Source organism: Saccoglossus kowalevskii, chromosome 11 (genome assembly GCF_978046115.1).
Source record: "Saccoglossus kowalevskii chromosome 11, keSacKowa6.1, whole genome shotgun sequence".
NCBI lineage: Eukaryota > Metazoa > Hemichordata > Enteropneusta > Harrimaniidae > Saccoglossus > Saccoglossus kowalevskii.
The window spans coordinates 12,693,021-12,720,907 of record NC_140651.1 but is presented as its reverse complement, the minus strand read 5'-3'; the positions used below and the strand labels follow the sequence as shown (position 1 = coordinate 12,720,907).

Here is a 27,887-nt window from a genome sequence, read left to right as displayed (position 1 = left end):
TACCCCATTTTTTTGAAAAAAAAAATAATTTACAAAAATTTAGTTTTTCCTAGAAAATTATATACCTCTAACAATCAAATGAACTCGATAAATTCAAATCACCAATTCATTCCAAAGTATAAATGAACAATAGTGTACATTTACATTTTTTACCATAAATGCGTTTACAACAAAGGAGTGCATCGGTGCCGTTTTTCTACCAGGTCTACAAGGCTCTTGAAGATTATTATGGCTGGCCCTAGTAAACACAAGAAAAATAATTTCTCCTTTGTTCATCACTACGATACATCATTTTGTAAATGAGTTTTGTTTCGTTAATTTTGTACGTTTTTATTACGCATATAATGAACAAAACACATGACTCTAGTAATTGCATTTCTGATGTAAACACTCTCTTCTCAACTATTCACCGATGTTGACACGGGCAGTAACTCTTTTGAAAACTATTTTCTCCTGTACGTGATATCATTAGGCTTGCATATGTTCAGTGTTGACTATACGTTTTATTTTAAAGGGCGGTGGTCGTCGAGCAGCTCGTGTTGGAATTTCATGTAAATAAACAATGTATTTTACACGCGTTGTATACGTCGCTATGAGTCCCATATCGAACAGGACGCGGGACAACAATTATCGCCCTTTGAATACATTTGTGGTCAACGTTCCAAATCGATATATATATTTGTTGAATGAAACATAACCACTGATTTGATTGTTTTATACAACTTCCGAATACAGATCTACGGGTGGGTATGTTATTTCTACTTCCGTGATGCCGCCCCATAGCGAAGTAGGTCGTGTGTATTGTTATCTGTAGCTCTGTGACTAATTTGTAAAAGAATATTGCGCTGTATGATAAATTTAAAAACACCACGTGTCGTCAGTGAATACTTACGCACTTGAACTGTTCATCGAGTATGTTTGATAATGCTAATCAAGATCTATTCATGATGTTGCCTTTCACCTAAAAATATTCTTTGAAGCAAAAAATACCCATGCGCTGTTATATTCAATAATGAAATAGGGGAAGATGTGACATTGCTGTGCCCATGTGGTGACAGTGTACAAAGTAATGCAAACAATAAATGAGTGAGTGGGTGAGTGAATGACCTTTAGTAAACGAGCTTGAAGAGATTTGGTAAAATTTTAATCAAGTCATATAATAATAATGCAGGTTTTAGAAATGTGTCTTTTAGATAATGTAATTGTGTAGTGAAATATGACTAGACTACTGTAAAACTATTACAACGTAAGTAAATTAATTAATTTGTTATTTAATTAGCCTTTTACTTTCTCATCGAGTTTTTACTCCTTGGCAACATATTAGTTATTTAATAAATATATAATTAATAATTGCGTTTGCGCATAGCTCCTTAGCACGGTGAAAAACGTTAGCCCGTGCTGAAAAAACGTGCGCGACTTCTTAGCAGGGACTAAGAAACTCTAGATACGGGCTAGATCAGATCCGTTTTTAAGACCCGGTCCAGATCATTAGCACGGGGTAACAAAGTGTGCGCGAACGCTCAGCTAGGGCTAAGCACCCAAAACGCCATTGTATGTTCATTTGAAAAAAAATCCTTTTATATTCAGAACTATTCATTTCGGTATGCCACTTGGAACATGACAACCAACGTGAACACATTTTGGGATATTGTTTTCGAGAACAATAAATTGAAAACGAGATTCGATCCTGCGATCTCCACTTTCCGAATTTGGTTTTGTATTGCTTTATATACTTTTTTGTGAACTATCATGTATACCTTCCTGGTTACTGTACTGAGTAATCATAATTAAGGACTGAATATTTGTATATTCTTACCTAGTTTTGGTGTTCCTGCTAAGTGCCGTTTTCTCCTGTAAGTGAACTAAATTGGGTCGAGCCCTTACTTGATGTAGCCTAAAAAGGACTATCCCCCAATTTATCACAAGACACGAAGTCATACATTTGTCACATTATCGTTTTGTTTTACGATCACACTAACTTAAATTGTGGATAGTTGTGGTCCTAATTGCATCCACGAAGGCATTGTCTGGTGCAGCCTGCTAGCTGTTTTAACCATTAATTAATTAATTAATTAATTAATTAATTGAAGAGTATTATCAAATGTAACTCCAAGGTTGCGTACAGCCGTGACTGGCCCAATAACTGTAAAATTAACATGGATACTGCTGACAGGGCTAGGAGTATGGTCAGATTTATATCGAATGAGCAAAACTTCAGTTTTTCCATCGTTGTAGCTTGTTGAGTGTTATCCACTTCTTGATGTCATGTAGACAATTTTCTATTTGTGTAACTGCATTTGAAGTGTTGACTCTGGTGAATGCTATATACAGTTGATTGTCATTGGCATATTGGTGAAATTAAAGATTATGTTGACAAACAATTTGACCGAGTGGAGCTATGTATAGTGAGAATAACGCTCACATTCTAACATAGTTACGATACAGCACGCTCTGTCCAGAAAATGTTAACGTGTTCAGACACAATTTAAAGACTCACAAATTTAAGACATAAAATAGATATATACGTATCATCTGCAAATTGCTTTGATATGCTGAATATAACCATGGCAACCCTACAAACATATTGTAGTTAAACAAGAGCAGCATACAGATTTACGAACTGTACACAATTGAACACAATATAAATAACTAAGATTCAGGGTTTAATAACTTGTCCATATCAAACCGTAGTATGTGTTTATTCCACTTCTTTGGCAGCGATAGAGTAAATTATTTATTATTTATTTTTATTATATAAATATCATAAAATTATCATCTCCGTATTTCTGAATAATCAATGGTTTTTACTTTAATGGTGACCATACCACGAATTAAAAGCAAGTCTTAGCTAATAACGTAAAGCCACGTGTCCTCATTATTATACATATAATATGGATGTCCGTCAGCGAGATAATTTATGTAAGTATTATAAGTATGTAATATATGTATAGGATTGTGACGATGGAAATTTCAGAATAGTAAACAATTATTAACTGCAATGGATAGGAGGTATATGAAGATTTGCTTCTCCTCCATGTGGCCAATTCTTCATCGAGGCCCATATACACAAAATATTATTGTTAATAATTGTTTTATCATTTGAATTCGGGAGCTTACTTGTCCCTGGTCTCAGCAGCATACACCAAAGCGATAAGTTTCAAACGGACTTCGACCGTTATTAATTCATCAAAGAAAAAAGAGAGAAAGTTGCATAATTCCTGCGAAGGACAGCAATACGGAAGAGAATTATGCGTTGCTATGCGACGGAAGCTGAACTTTGAATATTGTACTGAAGGTCGTAGGCTTGAATCCCGACTTGGATTTTTTCACATAGTATTGATTTGATGTTAATGATTGATGTTTGTTTCATTCCTTCTCCTCTAATTCAGATACTCACTCTATCTGCATCCATTCTCTGGATCCATCTTTGCTTAATAATTTTGTTTGAGTATAGTATTAGTAACATTGAACATTAGCCATGCTGTGTGAGACATACTTATTATAATTGCGTATTGTTTCAAGACCATGTATCATGATTACTTCGTTCTTTACTCGTATCCATACTTTATTGGAATGTGTAAACCTGCCAGGCATATTCTAATTCGATCTAAGCGTATATTTACTTTAGTTTTGAAAATCCTTTGTTTAGATTATGGATTAATTACTCACTAGATTTTTCAAGTAGGCTTTTCATACTAATTCATTAATATTCCTCGGACTAATAGTATACTTTTAGGTTACACTTCATCAGCATCATTTGCTTCTTTGTTGCGATTGAAATAAAGCGACTTTACGTTTGTAGATTTGTGTGTTCGTAGCTTTATTTTTATAAAAAAAAAACTTCCACCGCTTTGACCCAAGGGTAAAGTAAAATAAATCAGAGCGATTCTGCAACAAATAAAAGCAGATAATAAAAACGTAAAACATTATTGTAAAACGCATTTCGATATTTGTTTCCCAGTTTTTCATTTTCCATATATTAAATATTCATTTCATATTATAACATATTGCTTAATATATTTGAATAAAAATAACCTAATACATGTTTTATATAAGATAAATAACATAGCATAATTTCAACATAATATATAATGACTCTCAGATAAATAGCATACTGTTATTGCAGACATTATCTATTATTCGGCTAATGATGTAATTGATTAATATCAATCGTGAAATGTACACAGGAGAGACTTCAAAACTACATTAATAATTTAAATATACATATTCTTTGATAAGAAACTAGATGAAATGTTATTTCGGAATAAAAACCGTGTACGCTACTTGAAATCATGTTCCACTAAACCTGCGGCTTTTGTCATGTCAGGCATCGTGAACGATTTATCGGTACGTCCTCTCAACCAATATGCCATAATGGGTTGTTTTCCCTGTAAAGACAAGTAGGAATAACTGAAAATTAAAACCAGACAACGTAAAAATGTTGTGAATAGTTTCAGATCGCTATTACGTAATGTTCCATGTCAGCTTGAGGAGGTCCGCGCAATATTTTGCCGTATGATCGAAACCCGCGTCTAATCAGAATAGGCCTGGAAGGGACTGGGATAGAATTACTGTGCATGTTATTAATTTCCTTTATTACTTTTTAGTTATATTATTTCATGGGATGCTGCTTGTATTTCTGTCAGATTTGTTTTACTTAGATGCTATAAACGGCAAGCGTATTTGTTATCAAACTTTGGGGATAATTTGCACATTTGGCGGAGGATAATGCGATATAGTTTTCTGTAAATTCCGTGAATTTTTTCTCTGTGAAGATTATTTCTCCTCAAAATCAATTCCGACCTTCCAGTTAACAATCTCTCACCCACATGTTTTTTGATGTTGGAAAAAGTTGGAAATAAAACTGGAAAAAAACAATTGTAAAAAATGTAAACAAAAGCCTTTCTACCTTGACGGTTATTTCTCCCCGCTCATCTAAAACAAAGTTTCCCATCTGACGCAATAATGACGCTGTAGTACTGCTAATATTGATCCGAAGTGCTAGAAGAAATTTTAAAACTATGATGAATAAATTGATGTCTATGTGACATATAATTTTATCAAGTGTGTTGCATTGTTTTCCTTTAATAGATCTACGTACCCAGTCCACTGGATTCCATTCGCGATGCTGTATTCACGGTATCTCCAAACAGACAATATCTCGGCATTTTCAGCCCAACAACTCCGGCAACAACAGGTCCTACATCGATAAAACACATATATTGAGAATGTTGGATTTAAACGTTTTTCAACATTATTCTAATAATGAAAAGTATAAGTTCATACGCGATTCGTAATCTTGTTTTACTTAAACACGTAATATATGAAGTACAAACACACTCAGTCTGAATCAAACTTGTATAGCCACTCAAGAAGAATATGTGTGCACGAACCAGTAATCGAACCCACAAAATGTGACACATTTAGGAAATCCGTACGAACTAATTTGCGATGCAATTAATATCTATAGCCAAACACACGTAAACTTTGCACGGGAGTATTACAAATGCCAACAAGTGGATGGCAAATACATTATCTAATCAATCATTTTGTTGAAACTAAGAATTACAATCCTTTATGTAGCTTTTATTTGGCATTATAAATGAATATTATTTACAGAAAACATCATTACCTGTGTGAATACCAATGCGCAGCTGTAGTTGTTTTCCAGGAATGTGTCTGATTTTGAAAGTAACCAACGAGCTAAGTAACTCTAAAGCCATTGTAGCAATCTCCCCCGCGTGAAGATGGCCATTCTTTTCAGGTAGACCCGATGCGCACATATACGCATCGCCTATTGTCTCAACCTGCAAAGTTGATATATATTCAAACAATATCTTCTCCAGTGTATATTGTCGTTACGGCTGCGCAGTCAAAGTGACCATAAAGAAAGTTCATCTTGTATATAGATGAGTACATTAACATTAAATATATATATCTTATGAGGGGTAAGTTGGGTGACATTACTTTCTACTATACAGGTGCACAAAGATATATCATATGAGGGAGTTACAATAAACCTGCTCTCAATTATCGCAACTACCAATTGTGCAATTCAGAATGCCATCACAAATTACATTAAATACTGATTACATTGGGAAACATATCTGATATCTATGATAATAAAGTTTACGTGGCACCACATTTATTAGGATGGGAAATATGCTGTTACTTTTTTTCTTTGAGACTGATAACAAAACATGATATCATACCTTGTAAACATCGTAATTGTCGATGATGTCATCAAAAGTACTGTAAAGGTCATTCAAAAGATCTATAACCTGCAAAAGAATGATGCATGACGTCATCAACACGATTATATTATGTAGAGCAGTGAGATAAATATCCGTATAATAACTGTAGTCTGGATAAATTTCTACAATATATGTTCTTAAAAGATAGCGGTCGTCGGACCGCATCATGTTCGGTACAAAATACATTGTTGACATGGATTGCAAACACGTGCTGCGAGACGACCACCAACCTTTAGATTAAACTATGACTTATATACTTACTTGCATAGGGGTGCTTTCTGCCGATAGTTTTGTGAAACCTACAATATCGCTGAAATAAACGGTCACTTCGTCATACGACTCTGCAGTAACGGCCTCGCCAGATTTCAGCTGTTCGGCAACAGATCTAGAAACATTATATAATACCACTATTTTCGATTGATATGAGGTTATTACGAGATTACCTCAAAGTAAGCCCGAAGACAGTACAGCTGGAGTGCGCAGAGATCGATGGGCGGCGTACTGTCTGAGTGCATACTTTGAGGTATTCTCGTAATAATCTTATTATTATACATCTTGTCCTTTCAAGGATACATCATGGGAATGCCGAAATCCAAAAAGTTTAGAAAAGAATTAATGAACTTTCTTGTGTGGAGTCCGGTCAATCCCTGATTTACTCATATGGTAGGACGAAAATTCCCTGTAAAATACCGTAAAATTACGGCACGCCGTAACGTATGGCGTTACGGTGGCGGATGTATAATTATAACCAATATTATGCGATTTCATATATTGTTTATTGTAAATTTTGCAGAATACGGTCATTTCATTGCATACATTATCCCAGAGTACCTCATGTGAAATGACTTGTTTTCATGTATACCGATTTAACTAGGCTGTGTATTGTACTTGTCAGTTTTTATGTTCTTGTTGATTGTTGCCGGTAGTTTAATTTTGTTTTGTTCTTAAATTTGTTCATTTCCCTATGCGACTTCTGTTAACAGATATTTCGTTGGCTATGTACAGAATATTTATGTTACGGTCACTGTTCTCAGTCGTATAAATTTACCTAATGTACTATTATTGAAATTTTGATTGGACATTCTGTCCACTTCAGCTTTTGTGTTATGTACGTTATACAATTTCCGGGTTTTTAAATTTATCCAATTACGATTAACCTGAAAATACACAGATAACGTTACCTAGGCAACATGCGATTAAGTAATTCATCCATTCTCTTTTTTTCTTCATAAAGTTGACTCGTTCTTTCTTCAACTACTTCTTCCAGTTGTTCTGTGTATTTTGCCATCATAGCTATCATATTATCCACAATGTTAATAGTCCTACAAGTTTATTAAAATCAGTTTATTACAATTGCAGAATTTTAACACTACTCGAAAAATGGTACAATAAAAGACTTTCCATAATTGCAGTATTGTCAAGCAAGAAGATATATCAATACTCTGCTAATGGTTTTCCAAAATTACCGGATATGAAAAAAGTCAGAAATATAAGTTACTGTTAACAAAACAGCGAGTTTTATATAAAAAAAATCAGAAAGTCATTGCACCTTCGATAATAAGAATTACCAAACAAATTTACAAAGAAAAAAAAACATATTTATTGATCAATATTAAAGTAATCAATATTAATGCTAAATTTCAATCCGTACATGAAATGTAGAGATGCAATAAAACTGTAAACACGAAAACACACTTTGGCAGTATTTATATTGTAATTTGAAACAGCTTTTAAAGAAGTTCGATCCGAATTAATTTTCTAAAAATTGTGCAATGCAATATAGTAGAAATAAAATAATAAAATAATAATAGAATGAAAAGGTGAAATATAATTTTCAATACAGAGCCCCAGTACGTCTAATATCAAGAAACACAATGTGGTTTGGGAAATTGCCATTTGATTACACTATCAATTCATTACTGACATGTTCATTAAATTTGATGCATATGATTTTATTATTAATTATAATATTATTACCTCCCACCACTCATTTTATTCAAAGCTCGTCTAATGTTATCACAGTTAGGTCTTGCTGCAGGAGATTCCGCCCAACATGTTTTCATAAGTGCGTGCATTGCTGGCTTACACATGCTTGTAGGCATAAGAGGACGGAACACAGGATCTTTGCCTGCTTTAACGGCTTCTATAATATCTGTTGGTTAGGAAATACGTGTTATGGCATTTTGTAAAATAAAATTAGATTGCTATATTTTGTAGGGAAGCACAATTGGTATTTACATGAGATAATGATGAATCGTCTAATATGTGAACTGGCGATTTGCAGGTTTCAAGTGCGTCAGTAAAGCAGCACGCTCGTTCGAAGTTTATGTATGGTGCGTGAGCATCGCCAACGAATCAAGTTTACCTGCTGATTTGTACGAAGCGACATTTCAGGAGTTCTCGCTACAACAAGTCAAACGTTCACCTGCAAACATTTGGTGGCATATGAAACGCATACTCAGAGGATTATTTGAGTTGTTTTATGACACGGAACTACGAACAAGGACAGCACAAATGCGGATAATCATTGCGTATTGGGACAAAAATACCATGTGACACTGAAACCCGCAAATGGGCTATTAGAAAAGCTCATTTTGATCTCTGATGAATTTAAAATTTGCATAAAGAGTTCATATTGAACCAAATTGTTATTATCCTAATTAACTTTATAATTAAAATATTGCAAGTGATGACAATGAAAGTATGACTGAAATATTGCTAAATACGTCACAACATTGGTAACCAAAATAAGGAATGTATCAATATACTTAATGTTAACATATGTTTTAGTTAATAAAAATGCATTAAAATGCACTTGATATTAGGCTCAATTGGTGAAAAATGTGTATTAATGATGGTGAAAAATGTGTATTAATGATCACTTTTTCTTTTTTATTTATTTCGCTGAAGATACATTTGTAATTTCATCAATATTGCGTTAATTGAATGACATGCACTTAACTCATTTTTAATTTAATGTTAACATTGTATTACTAACCTCTTGGTTCGTTGAAAGTGTGCATAGAAAATGGTCCCCCTCTAGTAGCAATTTCGCTCAATATAATACCGAACGAATACACATCGCCTTCCGGTGTGCCATAGTATCCTGGTGACGTGAATCGCAAATGCTCCGGAGCTGTCCAAAGTAGGCCTGATAAATTGAATTTCATATAATTGCAGTTATACTCATTCCCGTTAATCATTCACAATGTAAACACAGGGATGCAAAAACAAATACAAATCACTTTATTTTATTTGTATGTCTCGTATGAGTTATCGCCTTTTTTTATTTTCATTTTCATCAAAAATCATGACATTTGTAGAATTTGAATTCACACACAGCAAGCTATCGCGAAGCTCGTGCAATATGCCATTAGTGAAATCAATGCAATCGGACGGTTGTTCGTTATAACGATTTTTTTTTACTCACGACTGTATTTCGCATATTCTCCTTCCTCTTCCTCAGCCTCCTCTCCGTCCTTGAATTCCCCCATTCCATAATCAGTTAACTTGCAAACCCAGCGACTGTCAATCACGCAGTTAGACGACTTTAACCTTCCGTGTGACTTTAGTGTACTTCTGTGCAAGTATTGCATGCCCTGCGATGGAACAGCAGCACATTAATTAATGTGACATATCGGCAGATATTGATCGTCGTCAAAAATCACTTCCTATTGTCACAGTGAGTCGTTACATAATTCCACGTTATCGACATTAAGTCTGATAATTGAAATGTCCCGAAGAACTGTATCGACATTATATAGCAGCTTTTAAGCACAGGACAAATTTCGAGTAGGAAAAATCGTAAGATATTCCATTCTCTAACAAATTGTTTAAACTTAAAGCATGTTTTTATGTTATTGGATCGAAGGCAACCCATCGAATACATAATACAGTAAACTAGTGTCAACTGTTCGTCGTTCATCTTTCTTCCCACGTAACTCTTTTGACGTGTAGCAAATATCCTGGTACGATTTGTTAAAAAAAAATGATAAAAACTGAATATTTAATTTAGCTTATCTTGATGACCGCTGTGAGTTCATACACTCAACGTCCATTCAAGGAACACACTATGCGCGCCATGTGTGACATTGTATTAACAATTATTATAGTTTGCGCGAGATTCAATTCGAATATATTTAAAGAGAATGATATATACACTATTTGCAACGGTTACGATGCGTGTCATACGTATATTAAATGAACGCACATTGTACCAATGTCGTATTGCATTTTTGCAGTATTATTTTATTTTGTAACACGGTTACTCCATTGAATATTCATCGGTCCAGCTGATCTTGTAATTTCACTTTGTTTCCCGAATGTTCAAACATACGACGAGGTCATGGGTAAAGGGCATGAACGCAAATTAACGATTAACGCTTGCTTATATTATTGGTCGCCTGTAATAGAAGGACACGACGATCAGTGCAAGATCGCGCTACAGCATAATACAATCTAGGCGTATACTACTACGGCTTATTTGTGGTAATCGACCGATGCCCGAAAGAGGCTAAGATGTCACAACAGTGGGAATGCCTTATGTGTCGACATTAATACGCGCGATCATATTCATACAAAAGGGGCGCATTTAACGAATAAATATGTAATATTTTGCTGATTTGCTTTTGTTATTTTTGAATATCACTCGAAATAGTAAGGTTAACTGTAAGTGTGCCAGGATGACAGAATGCATGAATTGAAATCACATTGTTTTCACACAGATACTTTAATACTTTGATGTAAAATTCGTTTTGTTCAAATATGTAACTTACCCTGCATATGTCGGTTGCTATAGAGATCTTGAACGTTTCGTCCAGTTGTATATTTTCACTCTCCAAAACATCCTGGAAAAGGTGAACATTAAACTTACTATTGTATCCCGAAATCGCGTTCACTTTTCCAAATATCATCGTTGGATAGATCAGAGAAACAGAGAATACGATGACGGATGAAACCCTATTTGAAGGGCAAAAAAAAAATCGTGGATCTTTCGTTGTCCGCGAGATTTCTGAAGCCATTTGTGTATAATATATACGAATATTAAATTACAGAACACGGTTTAAGTTATGATTAAGTTATGAATATCTTCCAATAGTATGTGTAATGGTGTTTGTGGATTTGGAAAGTTCTTTTGTCATTTCCAACATGTACCTAGTATCCCTTACCTGTAAACTTCCCTTTCTGCAGTATTGCATGAGTATGCTGCAGTTACCTGGATCAACGCATGCACCAATAAAAGGATTTATATTGTCATGAACCAAGTCTCGCATCTGCGTAAAGGAATCATATCTCTGTCAAAATATATGTCTCATTATAGAGGTTGTCTAAATTATTGGCCTAGTTACTTCGAACAACACCCCAACCTCTGATTAGCAATGTACGTATACATATAATGGCGGTCTTGTTAAATGTATTTACAGTGCAAAAAGTTGTTTAATCAAAAGCGATTTGTAATTGCATATCAGTTTGCTAATATCAGTTTAAGACTTGATTTAGCTCTCGTTTACTCTATACTTTATTTTATATATGTTTATCAATTTTTCTTATGTATTGTGTGATGAACGCAATTGTTATTTGACCAAGAACAAAATATGCATGTTTAACAAAGCAACTACTCAAAAATTAAAATACAACGATGCTTAGGTACATATTGAATAATCAGTTTTTAGCTTGTTAATGTGAGCGTGTTCAGCCAGCGTGCGACACAACCAAAGATGTTATTACTAGTTCAATGCATTGCGATCATATATTAATGTAGTAATTGTACTGTGCGTGTTTGAGCTGTCGCACAATAAACCTGTAATCATCTCATAATTTGTCATGTATGTATTCAACCTATTCATTTTAATCAATTGCCAAGTGAATCTAGTCTAACCATTTTTATACTCACACTTTTCAGTTCCAATAACAATGATGATGTAATCTCAACACATTTTTTATTTATTCGCTTAACTGCTACCATCTGACCCTAAATCAAGAACATATTACGACAAAGATCAGTGTATGGAATTGCTTTTGAATAAACAATTATTTTTGTATTCGAACCTGTTACAGAAATGTTGGTGATGTTATGTATATGAAATGCAATGTACAGTTTTTACCTAAAAATAGCAGACGACAACCGCAGAGAATGTGACAGAGGATCGTGTTTGTTGCATCGAAATTATATATATGACAACAATAACAACTGTATTTAGTTGTGTTATCGTTCGTTGCCCTTGAATATAGTAACGTCTTTCAGAATATAGACTTCATTAATGGATGACTACAGACCATCACGATATCGACGCTTTGAATGACCTTCATATCACCCATTCACGTCATTGACTTAAAGAAAATGTGTATTGTTAGTGGTTATTGAAAAGATGTTACCTTATACATTCCTGTTAGAGTAAACACCTGCGTTGCGCTTTCACTGGTGTTGTCTTGTTTCGACATGCTCGACCTAGACATTGTCAAAACAGAGTTCAATAACTGAAAAACAAAGTATTTTCCCAAGTTAAAACACGGATTATTAGCTGAGGTAATAAGGCGACAGTGAATTAATAGTATATTTAACCTTTTCACCACCAGTTCCCTCTTTTCATCACAAATTCACAAAATTGGCCTGTTTAAACTTTCCTTCAGAGGTTTGGGACAAAAATAGCCAAATTTGTTGAGTAAAAACTAAAAATTGACTGAAATTGTGTTTATTTCCAGAAATATTGAAGAATGTAAGACAAATTATTTTGTACTACGTGCTCTAGATAGCGGATGATCTGGTAAATAATCACGGCAATATCCTTTGACACCAGGAGTACCAAGTGATGACCGTAACTATTTGCGCAATAGGCACCATTTATGTACATCAGAGTTACTGTGTCTTTGATTGATGTTTAAAAGAAATGGGAAACAGCGGTTCGCTCTGACGTATTTTTAAAAAAGTGGTGTTATAATGACAAATAACGTGAATATTTCAAAAGAATTTCTTTGCACTAGCTCTGATTCTAACATATGTACAATTTTTGGTGTGTAAACGATGTTATATTAAGATTTAATTAAATGATTTTTTTTCATGAATTCGTGAAAAAACTAAGGGTATTCGTGAAATAGTCTTACACTGCATGTAGTATGTTGCAAGAATCTGTGTAGAACTTGAAAGCCTGATAAAACATAAAATGAAGTGTAGAGAAATCAATATTTTATCTTGTGCCTTTTTACTACTTCCAAACTGTGTAGAACGTAAATAGGTTATACTTTTGTAGGTCAACCCACTCGAAAAAAATACATTCAAGACAGTTCGTGACACTAAATATGCGTTTAATGGCTGGAATCTAATATTTTTAAAACTCAGCTTTCTAATTTGCATAGTTAATGAATACAGTTATTGAAAATTATTGTATTCTGTCACATCAGTTAGCAGTAGATGTAAAACAATATAATGTTACCATCGATAAAGATACAGGAAAGACGTCATATTATATATATTATATTACTACTGATCGTTTTTCGTCACTGTCGGTTCTGGCTCTGGTTATTAAACATGTTATCGACGGATTATAAGAGAAAATATTGTGAATATATTGACTTGTATATTCGATTCACTCTAACATCACATTTTTGCAGGCGGTTTTCGATAATCAGCAGAAATATTATCGAATATAATATTGTTTTTTGAAATAAAGCCAATATTACGAGTTTGTATACTTATCAGCAGTTGTTGCTATCCAGTCTGAAATTATTGCATTGTTAAACCATTTGGTTATCTCTGCTCAAACACGCATAAATTTATAATTTTCACAGTTGTATTTCAGGGAACATTGTGTCTGAAAATTTTACAATATGTGTACTTCTGTAATTAATACTACATATGTGATATTCAAATGCTTTTCGCATAGACAGATCTAGGACTAAGAGTTGTCCAGACAGCAATTAAACATGGCGTTTGAACCAACTCTATAAATAGCAAGGATAATTTTACCAATTGCAATCACAATATCGATGTATAAATAATTTAAAACTAAATGCTGACAAAACCGAAGTTATATTAATCGAAAATCTACTGCAAATATTTTTTGGTATATACATTTCCGTGAATTGTTGTAATTTTTGACAACAAGATACAATAAACAGTATGTGGATTTTAACTTACTCGTCTACTTCCACTAGCTCCACCGCTAATGGAAAATATAATATCACCATAATCCACTTTCCAGAGGGCGAACGTTGCTAACTCTGCAGCGAGTTTTGATTTCCTAAAATTAAAAATTATTACCAAAATGCTGTAAAAATAGCATGTAGGTTTCACCATTCCTATGGGCTGGTTAAATGTCGGCCAAACAGAAATGAAATGTCGCTTACTGGTCACTCTTGCATCTACATGTAAATGCCAACAGCGACGAGCAACGCTGTTATCTTATCTTGGGATATCAACTAGCCGGTGCTCATGTGCGGTAAAACGTAAACGATTTGTACGTCCAACATGCTTTTGCGTCAACACACTTGATCGATGGATATAAGCCAATAATACAACATGGTCTGAATAGTGTAAATATAAATGGCTCAATATCCAGACGTGTTATTATTAGTGTATTTATGTCTATGTGGCCATTCACGCCAGTGCAACTTACGCTGGTTCGAGAGGAAAGCAAATGCGAACGTGTTACGTTGGCGTAAAATGGACAAAACTATGGTCACGGTAAAGTTTAGATTCACTTGGAATCGGTATCGGTACTGACGTAAATATCTCGTAATACATACGTCAGTGTAACACATTACATCGGAGTATAGAGCTCAAATATTAAAGGCAGCACCTACGATTATTCGCAACGGCTATTGTAAGTGTATTAGCGTCTTAAACTGAGTGCCTAGGTGAACTGAATGTACGTTCAGACTATGTCATAGTATAATAGTATACTCGCATTATGTCGAATTTGCGGGCAGTCTACCGCCCAAAGTAGATATAAATTTGGGGGTCAACGACTAAACACGAAGCCAGTGGTATACTGTGTAATTTACCACAGCTTGCATAATAATAAACACGCTCTCGTCTAATAAGAACGACTAATTTAGGCAATTAAATTGCTGGTATAATGACATATTTACGTCCCTCCAAACTGTAACCAGCAGCTGGTGTAGACTAGAACAAAATAATTTCGCCATACAAACTAGTCTCAGAAAGCGGTAGCTTTAAGTTTATCTCTGATAACTTTCAATGTAATTATTGTGTTCTATGTAATGTATATATTGTAGCGATGAATATTGAGATAGACAGTTAATAGCATATACATGTATTACCTGTAATAAAAAATGAATCCAAATCCCCCGGCGACTGCCACACTACACAATACACCAAACACTCCGAGGATTATTGTCACTACAATGGGAAATACATGAATGTTATTCTTACATTTCGTTACACGCTCATGTGTTTATTTATTATTAAAATATGATCACACTAAAAATAAAGCAGCACTCTTAAAGCGTTCGTACACTTATATTGGGGTCATTGGACTATTAATATGTGAAACATTGTGGGAGGGGGATTCGCCAGGATTCTGCCCTGTTTTATGAAATCACGACCAACGAAACACATTTTAAATTCGAAGTTAAATTCACAGAACACAGAATCGAATAGCTAGCCGAAACGATCGCCACTGACGCGTTATTGAACTTTTATTATATTTCCCACAATTTACTCAAATTTCGAAAGTCAGTTGTTTCACATCATTGTCCCAAGACGCTAAAAGTCTATAAATGAGTGCATTGAACAACCGAATAATAACTATATATAGGCAGAAATGTACCACTAAATTAATTACAATGATGTATTTCGCGACTTTTTATATGTGTAGAATGTCTTATTGTAGAATGTAACATCCGAACGACTTACTGGTATTGTCGGGACAGAATTCATCATGCCAGCCACATGGAGGATGATCTCTCGGTGGATACGTCTTGTTCCCCGGCCACATAAATCGTATTTCAGGATGTGGGTGGTAGCTATTATTGAGTGTGTGAAACTCTGAGATCTTCTCGAAATGGTCGTCTATAAACACTTGTAAACTATAGTTTGGATCACAGTCCCCGTATTCATCGACAATCATCTTCCCCGATATCCCTGTGTAACAACGTATATGATAGTACATAAGTAACTGCGAGATTACAGCGTGTAAAATAGATCAGTTGTTAACAAGCGCGCTGACGATAAGATAATGTTTGGGACACCGTTTCTTCGCTGTGAACCACCAGGAAGCGTAATACCATGATACCTGGAGTCTGTTGGAAAATTATTTCAACGCCACGACAGTTATTTTTAATTTGTGTTCACTCATTTATTTGTTCGAATCGTATTGGTTTTGGTTGTGTAGATTGTGTATATCTTTAACGTAAGGAGTGTACTGGGGAGTTTACATGCCACAGGAAATTAATGTTGTCGAAATCATATACTTTGTTTTAAATGATCACCAGTTAAACGTAAACACCAATACACTGTATGTATTTGGTTTTTATCAGTTTTAACAAAATGTTACGCAAAGACATTCTGAAAATTTCATAATTAAAATCCGAAGCATTGTGCAAAAATAAGATTAATAAATCACCATGCATCATCAATTGCGCAAACTGAAAACACGAAAATGAAGATCACTGTAAAATGCTGTTATGTTCAGTAAATTCAACCAAGATACCATGTTGATGGAAGTATTTGTGCCAAGGCGATTGTTTCGGTTAAAATACAAAATACAATCTTCATGCTTGTGGTGTTTTACTGGTAAGAAAGGAACCAAACATTTGAAACACAACTCATAAGAGACATAATACCGTGAAATGTCATGGGCATCATTCTGGATGCAATAGATGTACCATTACGTTCATCACCACCATTCTGTAGCTCTTCGGTCAACGCGAGTGCGTAGAGCAGTACTGCATCATGTAAACGCCCTGCATGACCATCTACCTACAACACAAATTATAACATTGTTAGTCTAAATCTAGCCATCTGATTGGCTGAAGCAGGGTCTTATATCGGGCACTGGAAGCCCTGTGTACTTGCCCTGAAACTGAATAAACTGGTTCAAATATCTTACTGAATCGAGAACTGTGAACACTGTTAACTATGATTGCGGGTATGGGCTCAAAATATCAGAACAGGGAAACCTGGTACAATTTAATACGAATTATTATTGCCAAAAATGTCAATATATGCGCATTTTGCGAGAAAAATCCCATGGGGCAACGTGCGCTTCAATTCAGCACAGCGTTCGAATCGAAAATGTGACGTCATCGACGCGTCCGTCTTGCCACTCGCCAGACCATTCGTCTGTTTGGTACATCAAGGTAAATGCAAAGAATCCCAACTAAAATCTGGGACTTTAATATGCTCAGCTATCACCTCCCGGCTATTTTCCCCAGAAAGTTCTTATATCGGTTATCAAATACACAGTCACCTTAGGGCTGGAAATGAATAAATACTATTTAAAAAAAAGTTATCCGCTTTACGCATAAAAATGAATCCTCTATACGCGTATAAGTGCGCAGACTCATTTTCAGCCAATCAGGCGTGTCGTAACAGCGAGTATTTCCTTGATTTACCCAGAACTCTGTGCGAATCCCCCTTGATTCTGGCTGCTGACCATTTTCGTCATGAAATCGTCGAATATCATCAGAACACGCGGGATTTGTGCAGTTTTGAATAAATATAAACAAGTTAGCGATTATGAACAAATGGTTATTAACGTAACACCCGATCTCCTCTGAACTTTTTGTTGCGCATTTTAATGTAAGAAATCGACATTTGAAACCGACTTGGTGTCGATTTCACTAGATGCCATGTTTCATTTATATGCGTATAGCGGATGACTTTAAAAAATAGTATTTATTCATTTTCAACCCCAAGTTACTGTGATCAGATACCCTCGGCATCGAACTAAATATGTTAAGTTCTGTTTCTTAGCAGGAGGTGTTGATATCACAAAGCAGAAATGTATATCCTTTGGGTGTGCTAATCTGGTAGTTGGATGGAGTGAAGTCAATAGCAAGGCAAGGCAGCACATTTGCGAAATTGTAAACCCTATTACAATACTCTTTAGATAAAATATATACCTTTTAAATTTATTATAATTCATTGTAGGAAACATTTAAACTAGAAATGTCGTGTTGACTACAAATCTTTCACAGATTAAAGATTAAAGTAATTATAAAATATGCACCATTTTATTCACGAGATGTGATCTTATATCTAGTACACAGGTTGTTAATTTAGAATTATCAAAGAACAATATGCAAGAACAATCCTTTTTGTTAATATCAGGAAATAAATGTCTGACTCTATGTTAACCGGTCTTATTTAAAACTAACAAAAAACGAAACATGTTGGGTAGGTGTGCATTGATCGCCTCTTTGATAAAACACAATTATGGAATTTGCTAAAATATTACTATTACATTTATTCCTATTGTCCCGTTGAAGATGTCAAATAATGCTGACGTTGTTCGGAGGGGGAAGCAACAACCGATGATAATGTAGAAATGTCAAATGCTGCCAAAGCTATATCAAACTGAACTTCCCGTTAAGTGCTAAGGACAAAAATAGAGATTTTGTACTCATTTCCATAATCGCAATCTCTGTAACAGAGTTGCTATACTGCCTTTTAAATAATCGTAAATCCGATTAACATTTATGTATCAATGAGTGCTATCTTAAAAACAATGTATGGAATATATATGTATAGGTGCTACTTTTTTTTTAATTTAAAAAAGTGCCTAAAAAGGTGCATCTAAACCATGCGTCTACAAATGGTCATTTGGCAGAATCATATAACTACATGAAGTCACGGACGGGGAAAATATTATGCATTTCATCATTAAACGATTTTCCCCTTTTTAAAGCGTGGACCTCGCAGATGTTGGACCGGTGTTAATGTTCAATAGGGGAAAACCGCAATCAACTGACGGAATCAGTCAGAACCAGCGCACACATCAACATTGTATTGATTCCCCGATAGTGATAATACCCGCACGAGCATTAATATATATATATATATAACTGAGTTCACCGTCACTATCTATCAAACACATCGAAATTCAACACGCATAACATGCACAGTGGGAGCTGAGCAACATCAATGTTTGCCTTTGATCATGCTTTTCCAATGGGAGGTAATTATGCTCCTTTTGGTGACTTGATTCATATTCTATACACGAGCAAAGAAAAGAAATCAGCTAGCAAGGGAGCTTTAGTTTTTCTCAGAAATTGATGAATAGCTGAATGATAGAATGTAGTCTGAACTTTCAATTTTAGTCGTACTTTATATATAGTGATTCTTTTATATTCACTGAGATAAAAAAATCACATTTTCTGTGCGCGCGCCGTACCTGAATGTTTACCTTGAATTCGCTTCAGATACTCCTCCGTTTACCAGATCGCGTTTCAATTATCTCCAACCTCCAGGGTATATGCATTCCCCAGCTCATTCATACTTTATTCTTTAGTACATGTTTATATACGCCTAGTTCTCGAAGCGAAATATTTTTGTCTCTTCTAAAATAATAAATCATTTGTTCTCCAGTGAACTATTTTTCTCGATACTCGGGAGGTTTATTCGAGGATGTCACGTGGTTGTTGACAGACTGGAACTTCGAGTTGGCAGATTGAGTTACATAAATATGTTCACAGAATCTGTATGTCTATATACCCTCAACCAAAATGGCCGTCACGATCTCGTTGTGGGCTAGAGAGCAACTCGTGGTTCTCTTGCTCTCTCAACGGGATAACGGCGACGATTTGTAGAACATAGCTTGCTAATCAAAACTATCTTTGGTATACCCTGTTATGTGTCATCTTGATATATACGGACAACCACGTTTTTTTCAGCTTATTGATTTCATAAAGAATATTTTATTGTATGTGCCATGTTATATTTACCTCCATATATTCCGGCGGATTATAATTGAAAGGCGGTTCTTTGAGACGTCTAATAACCTCCTCTTCAAACGCTATATATTCGTCAGTGTGTGGGATGAGCACATCTACATTAAATACAGCAGCATAAGCTAACTTAGCCATTGCGTCTCTACCATCGTCACCCATCCACGTGTTCACGCCTTTATAAGACCCCGACCGCATGCCAATAGTCAGGAATATGTAGTCGCCGTTTATCAAACTCAGGTCAAAAGCGGTCAGCATGATATCCCGGATGTCTCCATCAGACGCGCATATTATGAAAACTATAGAACAGACAATGAAAACCAATAAGCATGATTATATTTGGATATTCATTAATTTGCAAACAATCATTTAATTTTACGTCTAATCCCATCAGAGTAAAAAGCACATAAAGTCTATCGCAATAATGACATTATGTTTGTTCAATATTATTCATTCATTTATTTGCAAATTGAAGTGACTGTACATACACTTTACTTGAGTAGTCATTGCCGAATGTGTTAATGTGTGGGGAAAACAATACATCAGCTCAAATGCTTTGGCAGGACTGTGTGCGTTACACATGAAATAACACACATCGCATGTAATAATGAATATTTAACTATTTCATATATAATTGTTTCGCTAAAATGAGTACCATTATTACTTGACACAAAAATATTTACTACAATTTAAAGAAAAATGGTTTATTACATCATGATACTTCGATTCATGATTCTGTCAGTTTGTATCAATATTGTAAAACAAAAATCAATAGAACTCAGAATATTTATAGAGTCACACGGGTAACATGTACAACCTTCTTCCATTAATTGATTCCAAATAATGATTTGATATCACGTAAAGCAACGTCGCAATCGATTTGACCAATTAAGTATGTTAACTATATTAGGCTTTTCACAAAAAACATCCTAAATCCGGAAAATAATGTATTTATTATTGTGGGTTTTTGTGGATGATATGTTAGTAAAATATTATAATATTACTACTTTATATGCAGTGATGCAGTAGTACATATCTTGATACTGAGATATTGATACTAAGATAAATATAATAACAATCATTAAGACTTTATTATGAGACAAAAATATACAGGAATTAAATAATACATGCTCTCATTGTAGGGAGAGGAATTACACGTATTGTAATTCTTCACAATAAGTGCATATTATTGAGTATATAGTAGGTATCTCGACAGCTTTTATCGTGTTTAGTTACGACGATGTGAATTATTGAGAACGTAAACGACCTTTATTATATATTGATTGTTTGAAAACAGTTTTCAATGTATTGGGTACTACCTGGGGTTATTTTATATGCTGTGGAACGAGGACGTAGTTGGATCGTATTATAGGACGTTGGTTAAGAATAGTACAATGAAATTAGTAATTACAGATGATTCGGTTACATTATCGGGCAATTCTGGTAATATACATAAACGTAACCCCGGGTAATGGTGATATAACATTTGAAATACAATTAAAAATAAGAGTTTTTATCTGAATAATACATTGGTGTGATGTTGTTCTTATCAGGAAAGTAACACTTACTTCTAGTAACCAACAGAGAATCGTCCAGCACATGACTGTGTTCCAATGCAACTTTTTCCGATATATGTTCGTTCCCGGGGTCGAAGGTGTGGAATGTCACAACCTCAATGCCATAGTCCTGTAGATCTAATAGAATGTCATGAGAAGTGAGTTGCCACATGTGTGATGTAGATGACAAAATGGCAACTCTTGTCCAATTATAGTATTTCATGATTTCTACAAACATACGTCCTGTTTTAGTATAAGGACCGACAGTTCTAGCGAATGTCTCATATTCGAACTTGTCCGAAAGATAACTCGAAGTACAGCCCCATGAAACCATGGGAATATTCCAAGATGAGGCCAATAGTCCGACTGGCTCACACATTTCGTCGCATCCACCACCGATAAGCGCATGAGGTTGTGTCGTACTCCATAGATTCACGGCTTCCGTGAGTCCCTGTTTTTCAGTGCATCCAGTATCTTTCCATACAAACTGCAACGTCCTGTTTGGTAATATATTGTGATTACTGTTAATATAATCGACGGCGACTGAAACTGCTCCACCAATACTCCTACCTATGCTCCATGAACCCGTCCAAGGAAGTAGAACTCCAATGGTAATATTGTTGTCCTGTCCGTTCACTGACAAAACAAAGCTAATTACCATAATCGTCCCTGAATACGATCCCAACATAGCTTCGTTTTCGGATTCAGCCAATACTTTCACTCGTTCGGCACGTATAACGTAAATTTTCAACACAACAATCCTCTATACATTGCCATGCCCAAGTTAATAACGTATTCACTCCACGCACTGCTTCTGTGAATAGAAGACGCAGATATAATAACCAAGTAACATTTTTTGAAAACAAATTTGTGATTACTACTGAATATAACCTCTCTTTAGCTCAATACTGCAGACATATTTACGCCGTGTGACGTAGCTTATGAGTTGATCTATATAGAGCTGTGTACTATTGTCATTCAGCTAGGAGCTTTCTGATTGGTCGACGAATCGACTTTTCATCCAGGAAGCTTGTACAAACTCCCGCTGCACAGACAAAAATCTATCAGTGTGGCAATGGTGTTATTTTTACAATATGATGAATATAAGCCACGCCCATTGCTAGCACACATAGGTCGAGTTATGATTTGCGCAATTTAATAATGCAGTTCAAACGTTCACACTCACATACACATCTCCACATCAACGCTCAATTGTTTAACGCGACTGTCTCTTTGGGCGTGTTTTAATAATCAACGTATCCTGCTAGTTTTTAAAAAGTAGTCAAATTCAATTGTTTTAAACGTTACGTCGATTGTTCTAAATTTTAATTGTAGTGCAATATTGTAATGTATTATTAGGAACACAGTCGAAACAGACAAATCTCAAGGGCGATTCCGACATACACATTAGTCATGCGGAATCACTATTTCCATATTACATCAATGAACGCAACCCTTAGACAGAAAGTGGCGTCACTGCATTTAAAAGTCTGAAAACACTAGAGTGATACATTGAATGCATCTTACACGTGGGGATACACTACGTTATATAAAGTACATCTCAAAATCGTGGGATGTGTATTCAAACTGTCACGAAGTGGAGATTGTATTTATTTCTTTTGTAACGACTTTTCAATCTTCTTCGTGCGCTTGATGTAATTTGCATAACGGAGCGCATTTGATTAGACACAGTTTACTGTTAGTTTACCTCTGTTGTAATTCATATTTTGATTGTTAATAGGGCAAGGTCAGCTACTACATTTTACTGCTGTGCACATACCCTAGCCCAGAGAACAGCAGACTGTTATGGCATTTATTCGGAGAATCGGGACCGGTGAAACTAGTTTATACTGTAATATGAAGTTGCATTTTGTCAGATGTTCGAAACCTGTCTGAACCCGGAAAAAATCAGATAGTAATACATTCCTCACACTTATAAATAAAAACAGAACAATACATAATATTCTATTGACCCTTTGTGTAAGTTAATAGCGCCGCAATTTGGTCTCAAATTGGATCGAATATCGTGACACTTAGAGGTTTTTCGCGATATCGATGATAATTATCGTATGTGAAATTACTTCACAGAGAAACACGTGAAAGGCTGACTACAATAATCTGGACGAGTGAAACAAGTAGCAAGCCGCTTATATCCGATATCACAGTTTCTCATATAATAAATGTCGATTTTTGACATAAGCGAAGACATTTGTTTAATTATCCCATATGTAGACAGTTCAGTGTAACAAAGCAGTGTACTAATTTTCTGTATCTCTATACCATGTAATAACAAATTCCGGCAATCTGATTAGTCCGTGCAAGCAACGGAGCATTTGACATCATGGCTGACTATTGCAAAATAAGTTAATATTTCGGGTTATTTGTGGTTTTACGCAATATTTCTCGAAATATCCACACACTAAAGTTGTGTCCACCTATTTCGAGCGGCGATTCGTCACGGTTTGTAAACCAACCACGGTTTGAATTGAATTATGATCTGAATGCATCTCCAGTTTATTTCTTAATCACAATAAGGTGAACTAATGATAATCAATGTACGGCGATTGGTTGTGCAAATGAGCCAAAACGCTCGGCGATCACAAACTACAATCTCTGTTTTAGTTTCCAGCCGTTAGAAGCTGCAAAATGGATACATGGTATAAACAAAATAGCAAATTGTAATATCGTAGTGTCATTCATGAGATATAACCTATATAATACACAATCTGTCTGTTGATAACATCAGCTGATTATCATTATATATCAAATCTTAATTTGTGTAAATATTTAAGTCTAAAATATATTAATAAATTAAACTTTTTTAAATAAAATTACTGCAAAATACAGATTGGGGAGCATATGAAATTTTTACATTCTCTATTTAAGAAAGCTCGTTTCTAACATGGTATGGTGGGCAATATTACTGCCAAATGCACTGTCCAAAGAGAAAATTAGTTTACAGCTGTTAATTTCCACATTGTAATTACGAATTACAGTATCCAACGAAATAACAGTCACGCAAATGTGACGTCATTGCTAAGCAATCATGCTACACACCTTTCATGAAAGAGATAACCTTTTGTTTGTGGTGTATTTCCGAGTGGAAGGGGATACAAAATAGCCTACATGTGCTCATTTTTAATATTATTCTGATATGATGTTGAAGTATGTTACGTGCTGTATAATATTGTCTATATTATGTTGCAAAACCTTTCCGTGTAAATTAATTACCTTGTGTTATGTAACAAACGTAATAGTCACGGCTTTGAACTGACATCCGGGTCAGACGAGTCTTGTAAATTGTTGAAAAGTATCACCAGCTTGGGACGTTATCAATTCGCTGAATCACAAGGAGAGTTTACCGATCAACGAGTTGAAGATAACTTTAGAACAAAATCAAAATTGTCATAAGGACCTTTCGTTTTTGTATATATGAGAAGTAACTTTGTACTGCACTATGAAATAATTTACATTTTTATGAGAACATTTAAATTAAATTAGAAACTATTGGTGACAACCTTTTGGCGACACGAGTATGGTTGATGCACGTATAAATAGTGTTGGACATACTACTAAGTATACACTGTAAATGTTCGAATATGTTGCTATGACGACATTTTGATATTCACGACAAGAACCGAATATTTTATAAAGCTTGAGTAAAAGTAAACACCAACAGTCTAAATTTTAATTGAATTCACTGGAGGCAACAGAGAGCCTCATCATGACGTGAAGAATAATTCACGCTAATAAATAGGTCAAATACATTGCTTACATTAATATAAATAATTCAAAATAAATTCAAATTTAAGGTAAAGATTTGATTGTTATAAAGTGTTAGAATTAATTATGTATTATTTACTTTTAATTATGTTCGACACATTGTAATTTGAAAACTAAACGTATTATCGAAAACACCAGACGCTCTATTGCAGATGAACTACCACTACAATAAGTTACAGCGTGCCGTAATTTTGCGTCAGTCGATACTCCAGCTGTACTGTCTTTGTGCAAACTTTGAGGTATCCTCGAAAATAACCTCAAATTATTTTTTGCATTTTCTAACAATTTGAGTGTGTTATGTCCACCCCCTAGAGTCAATAATTTTAAAATATATAAGAAAGACATTTTGTAAGTGTGCTAAGTGCCTATTGATCTATGAACCTGCATCTATAAATATTAAATAATAATAGTGTCACGTGCACATATGTCAATTGCACGCGTGCGTTTACTGTAACACTGCCCAAAACCTTACATTTTATAGAAAAAAGTTAGTATATGCAAGATTAAACTATTAATTTGCCAACTGTGCATGCTCCGAATGAGATTAGTTAGGAGTATACACAATAAAATTCCGTATCTTAGCGTGATCTCTGTGGGTATCAAGAGATTGGTTTAATATAAAGCAATTACGCGTTGTATTCGCTGCGCGTTTATATCAGTACGATTACATGTGAACACGTACATATGTCAGAAACACCGTGCACAACGCACAGTATGCCCTTGGCAGTTACTGTATTGATACATGAGTAAAAGTATATGTTAAGGTCAATCACGTCACTCGCTCAAAAAAAAACAACAACATACCAATATTGCTTCTCGCATTAAAACATGTTATCTTTGGTATTAGCCGCGAATGAATTCTTTATTATATGGGAAACTGCATCCGTACATTAGCCTCGAAACTGACCAAAAGATAGAAGACGAGCTCAAAAGCGTATTCGAGGAATGCAGCAGAATTGTGCCGAATTGTTGACTGAAAATATATTAAAACTAGCGAATGTATTTCCTGATATATTGCTATGTACTGAATAAATAAATGTTGCAAACAATTGACACATTAAGAACCGCCCGAGCGTGTTACCAACAATTTTAGCGTTGGTCGAAAATGAATAAAGTATAGCGAATCAGAATAGTTCCGTTGTCTATATCGATAACGATTACGTAAATTTATACTACAAAGTGACCAGCACTGGCACGGTTGTAGGAAAAAGGGTAGTATCTCTTAATTCGTAGCGTAGCGCTTTTTGTGCCATTGCTATTTTTAGCCTTAGGTAAAAATTATAACACAAAGTGAAAGCTATAGCACAATGATGATTTGATACGGCACAATTTGCCCGCCGCTCAAACAATGTGACACCTCGAATAACACAGTAGCTTATATGATAATAAGAGTATTGGTGGTTGATATTACACAAGCCCGTTATATGTGACATATTTTCGTCTATTTACAATAACACTTCATATACCTACAGTAAATTGTAAAATAAATTGCAAGCCAGAAGGGGAATTTCTATCAATATAATTTGCACAACGTTTACATACTAGTTTAATTACACATATAATCGTGGATAAGAGTCAAAGCCGTCGACAATACAAGAATCAGAAGGGAAAGATGGATCAATTCTTATGAATCAACTATTAATTTCTAGGTATATGAGACGACATATTGTTTACGAAAATGGGGAAGGGATATTACTGTATGAATTATTGACTTTTCTTGATGAAAATCAATTGTTTGCATCGATTAGGCATACCTTGCTGACCAAAATCACACGCGCCGTAATTCCTTTAAACAGTATTGAAAACACCAAGAAACGTAGACTTGATCCCGACGAGTCACACATATAGGAATGCTGTTTTCACATTATTTGAGTTACACATTTAACACGCTGGTAATACGCCAAATTGATTCTCTGATCTGTAGAAATAGAGAGGATATGCACACAACGAAACTACGTGATCGAATTAGGTGAATCGATCGATATGTCATTACAATTTACTGAATGATATTGACTGTTATAAAAAAAATCCAAACCTGTTCTGGTCACTGCTATATTGTTGTTATATACATGGACTAGTCACTATGACGCTGATCTCGAAGTGCGGCTGCCGTCGACACATGTCATGTTCACAATGCTGCTTCGTATAATGTTGAATATTGATCAAGTGCTCTAGCCTATTATAATAATAATAATTTACGAAAATAAATCATTGCTATCTCAGTGCGCTCTGATCATGGGAATCGGATATTTGTACAGTACAGTACCCAGATTAATTGCCGCTTAAATGACAACCTTCATACATCAATGCATGACTTTTACTCGAACCACGCACGTTTTCGCATTGTTAGAGTAAAAACATTTTAATGACTGACGAACTGACTATC

The 27,887-nt window shown here is 34.9% G+C and overlaps 1 protein-coding gene across 1 annotated transcript; it reads right to left on the bottom strand.

Annotated features, from left to right (window-relative positions):
* Positions 1–4,103: 4,103 nt before the first annotated feature.
* On the bottom strand, positions 4,104–22,379 carry LOC100378366 (atrial natriuretic peptide receptor 1-like). Its single transcript, XM_002733646.3, has 20 exons — positions 21,731–22,379; positions 20,160–20,461; positions 17,058–17,193; positions 16,129–16,356; positions 15,534–15,612; positions 14,389–14,491; positions 12,630–12,731; positions 12,148–12,225; positions 11,423–11,527; positions 11,030–11,101; positions 9,685–9,853; positions 9,253–9,405; positions 8,232–8,406; positions 7,436–7,576; positions 6,516–6,639; positions 6,213–6,281; positions 5,633–5,807; positions 5,102–5,200; positions 4,910–5,001; positions 4,104–4,388 (listed from the first exon to the last, which is right to left on the bottom strand). Exons 1-20 carry the CDS (start codon positions 22,377–22,379, stop codon positions 4,281–4,283), a joined length of 3,159 nt encoding a protein of 1,052 aa, XP_002733692.2. The 3' UTR covers positions 4,104–4,280.
* Positions 22,380–27,887: the final 5,508 nt, after the last annotated feature.

Excerpts from the sequence above, each read along its gene's own strand:
- LOC100378366 (XM_002733646.3), bottom strand. The coding sequence starts at position 22,379 with ATGGTAATTAGCTTTGTTTTGTCAGTGAACGGACAGGACAACAATATT. Across the intron at positions 9,854-11,029 it reads TAGCAACCGACATATGCAGG|GGCATGCAATACTTGCACAG; the intron begins GTAAGTTACATA and ends GTTCCATCGCAG. Across the intron at positions 7,577-8,231 it reads AATAAAATGAGTGGTGGGAG|GACTATTAACATTGTGGATA; the intron begins GTAATAATATTA and ends ATAAACTTGTAG.